This window comes from Letharia columbiana (genome assembly GCF_014066305.1).
Source record: "Letharia columbiana isolate WasteWater2 chromosome Unknown Sc0000013_s0, whole genome shotgun sequence".
Lineage (NCBI taxonomy): Eukaryota > Fungi > Ascomycota > Lecanoromycetes > Lecanorales > Parmeliaceae > Letharia > Letharia columbiana.
Genome location: NW_023501052.1, coordinates 886,162 through 898,224, shown reverse-complemented (window position 1 = coordinate 898,224; position 12,063 = coordinate 886,162). Strand labels below are relative to the sequence as shown.

At 40.6% G+C, this 12,063-nt stretch overlaps 4 protein-coding genes across 4 annotated transcripts; 3 read left to right on the top strand and 1 right to left on the bottom strand.

Annotated features, from left to right (window-relative positions):
- Positions 1–34: 34 nt before the first annotated feature.
- On the top strand, positions 35–940 carry HO173_005190 (uncharacterized protein; the record flags this gene model as incomplete). Its single annotated transcript, XM_037307108.1, has 3 exons — positions 35–404; positions 471–620; positions 687–940. 3 exons carry the CDS (start codon positions 35–37, stop codon positions 938–940), a joined length of 774 nt encoding a protein of 257 aa, XP_037166232.1.
- An 841-nt stretch (positions 941–1,781) lies between these two features.
- HO173_005189 (uncharacterized protein) lies at positions 1,782–2,207 on the bottom strand (the record flags this gene model as incomplete). Its single annotated transcript, XM_037307107.1, has 1 exon — positions 1,782–2,207. The coding sequence occupies one exon, from the start codon at positions 2,205–2,207 to the stop codon at positions 1,782–1,784; it is 426 nt and encodes a 141-aa protein (XP_037166231.1).
- A 2,552-nt stretch (positions 2,208–4,759) lies between these two features.
- HO173_005188 (uncharacterized protein) lies at positions 4,760–6,378 on the top strand (the record flags this gene model as incomplete). Its single annotated transcript, XM_037307106.1, has 2 exons — positions 4,760–5,559; positions 5,619–6,378. 2 exons carry the CDS (start codon positions 4,760–4,762, stop codon positions 6,376–6,378), a joined length of 1,560 nt encoding a protein of 519 aa, XP_037166230.1.
- A 4,980-nt stretch (positions 6,379–11,358) lies between these two features.
- HO173_005187 (uncharacterized protein) lies at positions 11,359–12,057 on the top strand (the record flags this gene model as incomplete). Its single annotated transcript, XM_037307105.1, has 1 exon — positions 11,359–12,057. One exon carries the CDS (start codon positions 11,359–11,361, stop codon positions 12,055–12,057), a length of 699 nt encoding a protein of 232 aa, XP_037166229.1.
- Positions 12,058–12,063: the final 6 nt, after the last annotated feature.

Sequence of the window (12,063 nt, the reverse complement as noted above, 5' to 3'; positions counted from 1 at the left end):
TCTGCTAAGCATGTTTAATTGCGTGTCGCTAGCAATGTTTACAGATGTTGGTGCGTCTTCTTTTCGACTGGTAGTACTGGCTGTTGCACTATCGTCCTCGTTCGCTGTGATTCTCGCCTTACCTGCGTTTCCTCTATCACCAAACCTCTCACCTGTCCAAGTCAACACCTCATCACTCCTGATCTCTCCGAATCCCGGTCCCCCACAGGAACCAACGTGTCCCCCCACCGAGCAATGGGGCGTCACCCTTGGACACCCCTCATACGACGACTGCGACTACATCCTCTCAAATCTCTATCCCAAAGACCCACTGTCCAAACCAGTCCTGCGCAATTTCTATGTTGCACCTGCGGACGTATCGCACACGATGTCGAATTTCAAACTGCCGTATGAGGAGAGTTACCGTAAGCGATTTTCCAACAGACCAAGCAGAGTGAGAGGGATCTTTGGTTGTGCTAATCTCGCAGCAGAGACATGCAGCATCCAAATGCTGTTAGCGGCGGACTTCATCAACATCCCGAACGATGAGGCCACCTGGAATGATCTCAGAGGCGCGACGCGGACAATACTCAGGACGTGCATTCGCGGGAGGGGATTAGGAGGCGTGATCACCAAGAACGGTATATTTTCCATACCAATGACCCATATCAGACATCATAGTTTCCGATAACTGACTTGCGATTTAGGAAAGCATGGCAACATAGAAATTGTTGTATACGGCAAAGATTCAATATTCGCTAAGAACCAGATATTGAAGAACTCGCCAGACCAACTCGCTAGATCGATCGCGGCACAGGAGTTGTTGGAGTTGATGAACATAGTGATAGTTCCGGAAACTGATCAGCCAGAGTCCGAGGTCAGGACTGTGGCAAATAGAACAGTCAACCCCACAAGCGAAAGCCGGTTGATCACTGCCGGGGTACATGTAGAGACATCTTGATCGGCGTGGCTCTTTGTGTGACAATGTTGTGATAGAAGGATATTCTGGATTTAGGGCTCGTCAGACGAAGCCATGATACGGCTTTTTTGCTTGCGTGACGTGGAATTGGGAAGTCAAATGTGTCATAGTATTAGACCGAGAAGACAAGGTGCTCTCGACTATTTGGCAGTTGACCATCAAGAGAACACTAAGACAGCTCCTGCAGCTCTGCAATCGAGATAACTTGTAGAACAAGATGAAACGAAGAGGCCCTTGCTGGAGAATTGTACGGAGCAAGTTCGCGCCAGCATGAAAGGTGGACATCCTTCCATTCACTCTCGCAATGCTTGACATTTTGAACGGAAAGCAACTAGGCAGCTCTTTGGCCTATTATGGCTACCAGGACCATGGCACAACGAAAGAGCCCAGAATATTCTTAACTCGATCAGTTCCACAGCGCGTCTGGTGCTCCTGAACTTCCCGGTACGGACGGATCAATCCGGTGGGCTGGTCCACCCATCGACCTGTCGACCTGGAACTTCAGCTTTCTAGCGAAAGTACCGTCCAGTATGATCAAGCGCACGATGACATCGCCGGTATGCTAAGTGATCTTGTCAAGGTCCCAAGGCTCTTTGGGGAATAACCCTATCGACAGAGATTCGAATTTGATCAGGTTAGAGGTAAGCCAATGGGGACACAGTTGTATCGAATTTGGCATGGCTATGTGTTTCTCGCCAATGTCACCAATTCCATGTATCACGCCAATCCCCCGTGTTGGTTTAGCTACTCTTGACCACGGTCGTCAGCTCATTCTTGGTCGACTAAGTCCTATGGCGTCCCTTTGCAGGTCCGTCGGTGACATCTAAATGTCCGAGATCACTGTCATTGACATAATCTGATCGCTCGTCGCATGGTTTGTCCCAGATATCGATATGACCGTAGTCCGTCTCGCTCTCCACCTTGATGTCGTATAGTTGCGCACAATGAAAAAATTGTTAATTTGGCAGAAACATATAGAAAGGCTGTTCTTCAAAAACAGATCCGATTTTAGAAGCTCCAAGTGATGGGATGAAAGCTGAATGCCTTTGCTGGGTGCTGGCGTTTCATGAATAGACACACCCATTTTCACTTCTTCTGCCTGCTTGATAACGAAATAGCGTCGTTTTCCGTTTGAAGCATTGGCGCCGCTGGGTCCCGTGCTTCCATCTAATGTCTTCAACGTGGAAGCAACGTTACCAGTCACCAGCGACGTATCCTCGTGTTGCGATTCCAGCAGAGGACCAGTCATACAAAACAGAGGTGAAAACTCAGGCAATTCGGCTATGGCCGCACCACCGAAAATTTATGAATCTCAATGATATCAGGCTGTGACCGTCGCCAGCATTGGCAACCTCTAGAATGGTACCATCAAGGGCGCTGCTGTGGATCTCGACCACGCGTTGGCGAGGTTCCGGCCGTATTATCGTGACCTTGGGTTCGAAGTGTGTGAAAGCCAACAAGATCTGGGTAACAATCCAAGTCTTGGCATAATTCAAGCAGTTTCTTAAAGCTGACCTTGGCTACCGGAAGCGTTATGCTATCGGATTTCTGGGGGCGACAGGTGACGGTATCAACCTCTCTCTCTCAAAATTGTGGGTACCCCAAGAGGCACCCTCTACCATTCTTGGCGACGCTGACGGCGTCCAATACCCCCGCTTTTCTCGAGGAGGAAAGTATAGCTGTAAGACCGGCGAATCGACTTCGACGGCACCTGCCATCATTCTAGCTCTGATGCGAGGCTCAATATAGTTTTTGCGTAGAACACGCTGTAGCTTCAGCCTGGTATAGAGGGCCAAAGTGAAAGTGAAGAAAACGGGTGATACGCCGAGGACGGCGAGAGGAATACCAACGTAGGTGATGACATCTGTGGCCGACAATATGCTGTAAGAAGGTCAGTGTATGACTGATCTATGGATGCGGAAGCACTGTGGTGAGTGAAGTAGACTTGAGCAGGTAAGGCCACTAGTGGAGAATGAGGTCAAGTAGCCTGCCTGACGTTCAGAGCTACTTTGCAGCTTCTCATCAAAAAATGCTTGGATAGTTATTCCCCGAAGATGACCCTTTGATTCACAGTGCTACGAAAGCATCAAGGATTTACTAAGGGCCAGTTCGGTAACCACATATTTTGAAAATAACCCCTACTTATTTTCAACTTAGCGTCATATATATACAGGGTATCGTTCGGTTACCATATTTTCAGAATATATTTTCAAAATATCTGAAAACAAGCCTCGAGCCTTGTTTTTGGCAAAATAAGGCTAAGCACGCTAAAATAATGGACATCCATGACCAATATACATATAGGTATTAGGGTTACCCTAACCCTAACCCCACCAGTAGGGACACCAGCAGGGACACCAACAGGGACACCAGCAGGGACATCAATGGCAATGATGGGGGCAATAGAAGTATCAATGATAGTCAAAGCCTATGCAGCAGTAGCAGCAGTTGTCTCCGCCATAATGACGTGAAATTATAGAAATTCAATGGTCACTGATGGAGAAGATGATTTTCTCAATTTTTGCGACGTTTCTGACTCAGCCTCAGAAACAGAGTTACCGAACGGAACCGTATATATCAGTATATATAACAGAATAAGATAGGGCTGAGCTTGAAAACCTTGAATTTGTATGTGCAGCCAATCATTAATTCAGGGTCACTACGCTCTTTAGTTAGACCGGCTGAGTCACCGCGGGTAAATAAACTAGCGTCCGCAACCATCAAAAAAATAGGTGTACGTTATTCACAATAGGAATAACTTTTTGTTTTCTATTGAAATTTTGAGATTTTTTTTAAATTGTGGAGCGCCGTTTGCGCTTTCCAAATTCTTAAGAATTTTGAGATTTGGTCTTATGATTATTAAAGCGCAAGGAATTCAAATATCGCTCACCAAAGATCGCTCACCAAAGACCGCTCACCAAATTTACTCGACAGCCCTGATCAAAAAAACGGTTATGAATTTAATTCATAGGCCTTTACTCGTATTTTACATATTTTGAATATAAATTAGTGTCATTTTTAAGCCATATTTTCATTTGCCAAGAGGTGGCGTTATTTAGTGAAAATAAGTAGGGGTTATTTTCAAAATATGTGGTTACCGAACTGGCCCTTAATGAACGGGCTTCGGTCTGATGTAGTTGTCCAAGCTATCGAGCATGCTAGCCATATCTAGCTTACTTGTAGCTGGGATTGAATCCGCCACACTACAGAAGCGGGACGGGTTATGCTCGTTACGACTAGACCAAAAGGTGATCACTAGTAATCCGTCACTAAACAGTAACTTATACTAGTTGTAGGCTTGAAAGCGTATGACCGCTTTCCCACACATATCTACTACCTAGGTATTTGTATGAAACTGCGAGTACAATTATCATTCTAATATCGCACGTCGACTAGAGACTACGATGTAGAAAAATGTGACGATAAGACGACAAGTTTTCATATCCTGAATTAACAGTACAACTTATGACTAACTGCTGCTGAAACGAAGGCTCCCGTCGGCCCGAGTTCCCCCTGCCACCAAAAGACCCGTTCCAACGGCCAACGATTGAGTTGCATGCTATATCTTATTACTACTCTCGATGAGGAAGGAGGAAAGCTCCTCGATGCAATATGTGGAATTGCTGGCCAATCACTGCGCATGGGACGAAATAACGCTGGACATGAGATAAAGGTAGCCTCGAAATCATTATTTCCTTTTGCAACAAATTTCTCTCGTTACACCTTTTTCACGACTATTGTGTGGTAACAAAGACTCAGGTTCTCTCCACATCTGGCCGTCTGAGAGGAAGGCGATCGAACATGGCGGACTCCCTCGACGATAAGACGGCCCTTGAACGGAAAGACCCCGAAACCACCACTGGCGCTGTCATCGAGATCCCCATCAACGCATCCGGGCATAAGCAAGAACTCGACCGCAATTTCAGCTTCCTCGCCATCTGCGGACTCGCCGTCACAAGCGGCAATGTCTGGGTGGCACTTGGAGGAAGCGTGACCGTCGCAATCTATAACGGCGGTCCTCCAGGCGTGCTCTATGAATTCATCGTTGTATCCGTCTTCTACTGGCTCGTTGCAGCTTCAATCGCCGAGCTCGCTTCTGCCATGCCGTCCTCTGGTGGGGTCTATCACTGGGCTTCTATCACGGCCGGGAAATACGGTCGCGTTTGCGGCTGGTTTGCGGGATGGTGGAACTTCCTCGCTTGGGTCTTCGCGATTGCTGCTACTACAGAAATCATTGGGGCACAAGCTGTGTCCATGTACGCGGCTTTCCATCCGGCATTCGTGACGCAGAGGTGGCACGTCTTTGTTGCTTACATCATTGTCAATTGGCTGGCTTGTTTCTGTGTGCTTTTTGCCAACTGGATCCTTCCATTACTGGAACAGGGAGGCGCTTTCCTCATCGTGGCCGGCGTTCTGATCACAATAATTGTATGCGCATCAATGCCGCCTATGCACGCTACCAACGCGTTCGTCTGGAGTGAATGGACAAATACGACTGGGTATTCGAGCAATGGATTCGTTTTTTTACTCGGCATGTTAAACGGTGCCTACTCTGTGGGAACTCCAGATGTAGTAACTCATCTCGCGGAGGAGATTCCCAAGTGAGAGGCCTTGAACGGTGTCAAGTTGGCTACAGTGTTTACTAATCCTCCACCACCAGGCCAAGCAAGAATATCCCCAAAGCTATCCTCGCCCAATTCGTCATCGGCTTTATCACAGGCTTCACTTATCTCATCTCCATCTTCTACAGCATATCCGATCTCAATAAAATCCTCGATAGCACCTTCCTCTTCCCCCTCGCCTCCATTTACCAACAAGCGACCGGCTCAGCCGGAGGAACTCTCGGCCTGCTCATCATCGCCATCTTACCCAACCTGATATCACTACTAGGCTGCTACCTCACCGCTAGCCGCGTGTTCTGGACCTTAGCACGTGATAACGCGACTCCCTTTGCTGGCTTGTTCAGCCGAGTCAGCCACAAACACCGCAACCCTTTCAACGCGATCCTCCTCTGCGCGGTCATCTCCACCATCCTAGCTTGCATCTACCTCGGATCCCAAGCGGCTTTCAACGCCTTTATAGATTCTTTCGTCGTGCTATCAAGTATATCCTACTTAGCAGCCATCCTCCCGCATCTGCTAAGCCGACGGTCCGAAGTAGCGCCAGGCTGGTTCTGGATGAGAGGGCCTACCGGCTTCATCGTAAACGCTGTCGCTTGCATGTACATCATAGTCTTTGTCGTGATATTCTGCTTTCCGTTCTCCATGCCCGTTTCGGCGCCCACGATGAATTACTCCAGCCTTTTGACTGGCGGCACGACGATATTTGTAGCGCTGTTTTGGTTTTGGCGGCAGCGGGAGTATGAGGGACCGAAGTATGTTGCTCCTGATGCTGATATGTTGGCTGCGGACGCCATATAGCATTTTGGATGTATGATTTTGGAGTGTATGAGTTTGGGGATGTGGATATGATACTATAGTGGAACATAAGGGGCCATGATCTGTTATTTGTCCAAATTATTCGTAGTGTCGCTATTCCTGCTGTGGGTGCCAAACCACCTCCAAACCATGAAACTGCTGTTACTCTGTGCTTAGACAATACACCCCAGCGACAATCCTCGACATAGCAGGGACTGTCTGATAGTGAATTCCAGGGGGCGAGATATCTACGATTGTGGCTAGCAATTAACTCGGCTCCAGCTACCTGATTTCACATTCAACTCTTCTCAACACTCGATCACTAGGCCCAGGAACCCCAGTCTTGTTAGTTTGGCGCATCAGCGTCGCCGTATACTGATTCCAAGAATAAGTCTTTATTTACCCCTAAACAAACCGACATTTTGACATATCTCGGAGGAAAATGTGGTGGATATAAGAGGCAACAGCCCCGCCTTCGAACGCAACTCTGCGCGTACTAGGAAAACATCTGTCAAATTCCAGAGGCAATTTTGCTCGAGTCCATAGAAAAATGGCAAGCAACAGAGGGAAGAACCTCAACTACCCAGGTAACTCTGCTCGAAATTATAGAAAACGATCAGCAACAGAGGTAAGAACTCCAACCTCAGAAGTTGTATTACGTACGATAATGAACATATAATAGATAAAATGGAGAATATACCCGACTACAACAGCAATGTGTCTTTTGTCGACGAGAATCTGTCAAACGAAGAGGATAAAGTTCCTACTCCTAATGACAGTAGAGCTCTCGAGCGGGAATGGTCGAGCGAAGGAAAAAAGCTATAGTATGGCTTTGGTGCGGAGACAAGACGGCAACGTTCACGGGAGTAGATTAATGTTGGGTGATAATTTGGCTTTGGGCGGAACTATGAAGGTAACAAACATGGGCAATGGACTGAGCTGGACGCAGGTTGGTCGGCAGAGTTAGAGGTATATGATTCGTAATAGGTTTGATTCCTATTGGCGCTGGCTCGGCTGGTACAATGGTGTTGCGGTTTTTAATTTTCTCGGGATACCTCGTATAGTGATTGTTGCTAGTCCAATGTAGCTTAGTCTGCGTCGACATACGAGTACTGCTGTGATCAGAACATAATTCCAAAGTGAGTGACCTGAGGCGTCATATTAATCCTATATGAATATACGTAGTCTCAGTAGCCTCACGCAGTGAGTCTAAGCAGGAAACCCTGTCAAGCCTCATTTTTTTGGTGGTTTAACTGATATAAGATATTTACCCCTCGTACTTAGTTTTATAAGAAAACGTATAATACTAGAAAATGCGGAATCTTAAAACTAATAAATCCGGTTCATAATACTTAAATGTCTACTTCCTACTAAATACTAAATTTCTATAATAACTCCGTTATATAATAAGAATAAATTACTCTAGTTCTTACTTACTATTATTAAGACTTCTATATTAAAGAACCTAAATTATTATTTTTTAAGCCTTATCGATCTACTAACTCGTGAAAATCTATACCTCTTCTTTTACTATCTCTTCTTCCACTATCTTTTCTTTTACTATCTCTTCTTACTATCTTATCTCTTCTACCTCTTTTTCCATATCTCTTCTATCTCTTCTATCTTACTATTATTATAGCGGTAGAGACTATGACGAAGACTATAGCGAAGACTACGGCGAAGACTACGGCGGAGACTACGATAGAGACTCTAGTAAAGCGAATAATAGTAGTTTTAGTAAGTCTAGCGTTGAAGATATAGTAGCCTTTTTTTTAACTAGACTTCTATCTCTCTTTATATTTTTAAAAATACCTAGTTCGATATAATAATATTTTTAAAATTCCTATTTGAATTACTTTATAGCGAAGTTATTCTTTTCGCTATTAAATAATATTAAGATTTATAATTTATACTTTCTTTTAATATACTTATCTATACTTAATCTTATTCTTTTTTTATTTATTTATCTTAATAAGATTATTATTAATAATATTAAGTAAGATATTAATAGCGAGAGCTAAGCTATATACTTTATTAAGCTTTTCTAATATTATAAAATTATAATTTTTAATCTTTATTTATTAAAGTAGCTAATTAATTTACTTTATATTTACTAGTATATAAAATATAAAAACTAAGTTATTCTTAGATATAATATCTATAAATATATCTAGATGAATAAATTTAACGATAATTCTAATACTTTAAGTTTAAATCTATTAAGAATAAGTTATAATTAAATTAAAAATAGGCTACTCTTTTATTATATATATTTAATATTCTATTTTATTATAGCGTTCTTTCTTATTATTTAAATTATTTAAATAAAATATGCTTTATTTATTAAGTAGCTATCTTTATACTTTATATCTTTCTCTAAATATTTATAATATACTATTATTAAAGATATAAAAAATTCGATATTAAGTAATTAAAGTATATATATAATATAAATAAATAGATATAAGAGAATAATATCGTTATTAGTATAGAACTCTATAACTTTAATATTAATATATAATATATATTCATTATAAATAAGAAGACGATATTATTCTTAAATTGTCTTTCGAGTCTATAGCTTAAAGCTTCTATAAGAGATAAGTTAGAACGCTATTTTAAGAAGCGCTTCTTCCTCTTATTAAATTTATATAAGAAAATAGCTTACTTAATAAATTAATTTAGATCTAATACGTTATTTATTTAATTAATTTTACTTATTCTTAATTTATATAACTTTATTCTCTATAATATTATATTAAGTCTTTATATAACGCTTATCTTTAAAGATAATAATTAATATAAAAAGTCTTTTATTAGCGAATATATATTCGATAAAAATTATTTATTCTCTACTCTTATTCTAAGTTTTATATATCTATATATTATACTTAAAAGATAACGACTTTTATTCTATTAGTAGAATCGAGAGTAATTTCTTTCTTATTTATATTATATATATCTATCTTCTAAATATTATATTTCTAAATTACTAACTTTATAAGTCGAAATTATTATATTAATTTTATTAAATTATAAGTTATAGATTATTCTTTATTTAATAACTAATTATATTAACTTTATAGCTTTTAATAACGTCTTAAAAAGCTAATTATCTTAATTTAAGTCTAGTTCTTTATAATCTTTTTTTACTATTAATATTTCTTTAGTTATATTTTAAATAGAGATAACTCTTAAAGATTAATCTTACTTTACTATTTATAGAATTTATAAACTTAAAGCTTACTCCTCTATAGAACTTAGTTATTATTTATACTTATATACTTCTTAATAAAAATAAATCTTTTTATTAATATGTTAATTAAGAGTAGAATAAGTAATATTATAATATAATATAATTAATAAAATAGTAGACTTCTTTTTATAAGAATCTTCGTTAAGCTTATAGATTATAAAGAGCTTAATTATATTTATTAATTATAATATCTAAACGTACTTCTTTAAATAGCTTCTTTAAAAGCCTTTAAAGAAATTATAACGAAGAGAAATATAATTTACTCGCTATAATAAGAACTATAAATTAATAAATTCTTCTCTTAATCTTCTAAGTTATCTATTTGATAATTAATTAATATTAAGAGTTATATAAATATATCTATTTTAGATTAAGAAGGCTTATAAAAAGACTTATAGAAAGGCTTATAGAAAGGCTTATAGAAAGGCTTATAGAAAGGCTTATATATATCTATTTTAGATAATAAAAGATACTTAGCTTATAATATTAATAGGCGACTTGAAAGAAAAACTCGAATATAATATTTTTAAACGAATTAAATTTATTCGAAGTCTTTAGAGTAAACCTTTAAGGGTTATTTTTTTATATTTAAAAATCGATTACTTAGACCCTTATTATTTAATAATTACTTTATATTAACCTTACTTAAGTACGCTTCCCTTATTACTCTATTTCTAAAGATCTTTTAAAGTAATATCACGTTATTATTTAATCTCGCTATCGTTATCTAGTTCTTTATAGCGATTATATAAATATAATATCTTAAAAAAAACTTACTTAATATTAATATAGAAATTAAAGACTTACGACTCGATTTAACTTGAGAGTACTCGAATTAATTAGAGCGTATTATTCTACGATTTCTTCTTCGCTTAAAAATATAATATTAAATAATTACTCTATAGTAAAATATATTTATAACTATTATTCTTCGTTTCTTCATTAAATCTCTTTAAGATCGAGGTCTTATAATGCTAAAATACTAGATATTAAGACTATTACGTAAGATATATCGTAATTTCTATCTTATATAATATTTTAGAGTATTAAAAAAGAAGTTTAGAAATCTATTTAAGAGTAAATTAGTAGAGATCTAATAAATTTCAGATATATATAAGTGAATATTAGCTATAAATTAGAATAAACTATATACTTATAGTATAAACTCTTATAAGAAATCATGTATAAACACAATGGACGTGTACTGGACTTCGTGGCGGTGCTGTGGCTTAATTACCTGCATGCTTACGAAACATCTGCAGGGCATTTCTCAGCCCCCGTGCCGCATGCCTGCAGGCTGTCTTTGCGCAGCATCTAAAGAGCGAGGATTCCCGATCACCACAAATACCCCTTTGTTTGAGTGACTGCTCGCGAGAGACAGATTCCATACAGCACCGCTGCCACCGCATAAACACTGCCCCAGCAAAGAATTGCTTCTGGTAGCCTTCGGACTTTGCGCGTTTGTGCGGACTCGTGTCTCGCTGTTGATTCGCAGCTCATCCTGCCAAATCCTTCGATGACTGATTGGCTGGCGTCTTTTGGAAGTTCACCACGGCGTCCGGTGCTGAGGAGACTAGGCTCTGTCATCCTTGCCATCGGGTCTACCTGCCACTTTTCAGTAGAACCCTGTCATCAGGCGGTAGCTCGGGCATTTGAGGCGGCCCACTAGACATCTGAGGCACCTTACCATCAAAAGTCCGTGGCATTGATCGACGGCCATCTACCGGATGGATCCGGTCACCGCCATCGGCCTAGGCGCCAGCGTACTCCAATTGATCGGCGTAGCCGGTAAAGCTATTAAGTACCTCAACGACATCAAAAATGCCCCACGAGAGCGTTTCCGCCTTGCTCAAGAGCTAAATAGCCTGTACGGGATACTTATAGAACTCGAGAATCGCGCGGATGAGGCAAAGGCCAGCGGAGATGACGACTGGTTGAGAGGTGTCCAGTCGCTTACTTTCAAGTTCGGCCCCGTTGAACAGCTAGAAACCGCGCTGGAGCTGATTGTGAACAAAGTCAAGCCGGTCTCAAGGTTTAAAAAGGTCGGCAAAGCACTTGTATGGCCATTTACCAGAAGGGAAGTTGAGGAATTACTGAGGCAGGTTGAAAGGCAGAAGTCGACTATCATTTTCGCTCTGCAGGGGGACCAAATCAGCCTAGCAAAGGCCATCAAAGCCGACACCATGCACATACCCGCTCTCATCAACGGAGTCCAGGATATGTCAATCGGAGTGGCGTATCTACAGGATCGTCAAGAAGTGGAAGCGGTTCAGAAGGTCGTTGACTGGTTTTCCCCTCTAAGCTTCGGCGACCGGCACAATGATGTCCTCTCCCGTCGGTGTGAGGGAACTGGGAGTTGGTTCTTTGAGACACCACGAAGCCTCCGCGTGGTTATCAAGCGCGGACAAGGCCTCTTTGTGGTGTAGTGGAAT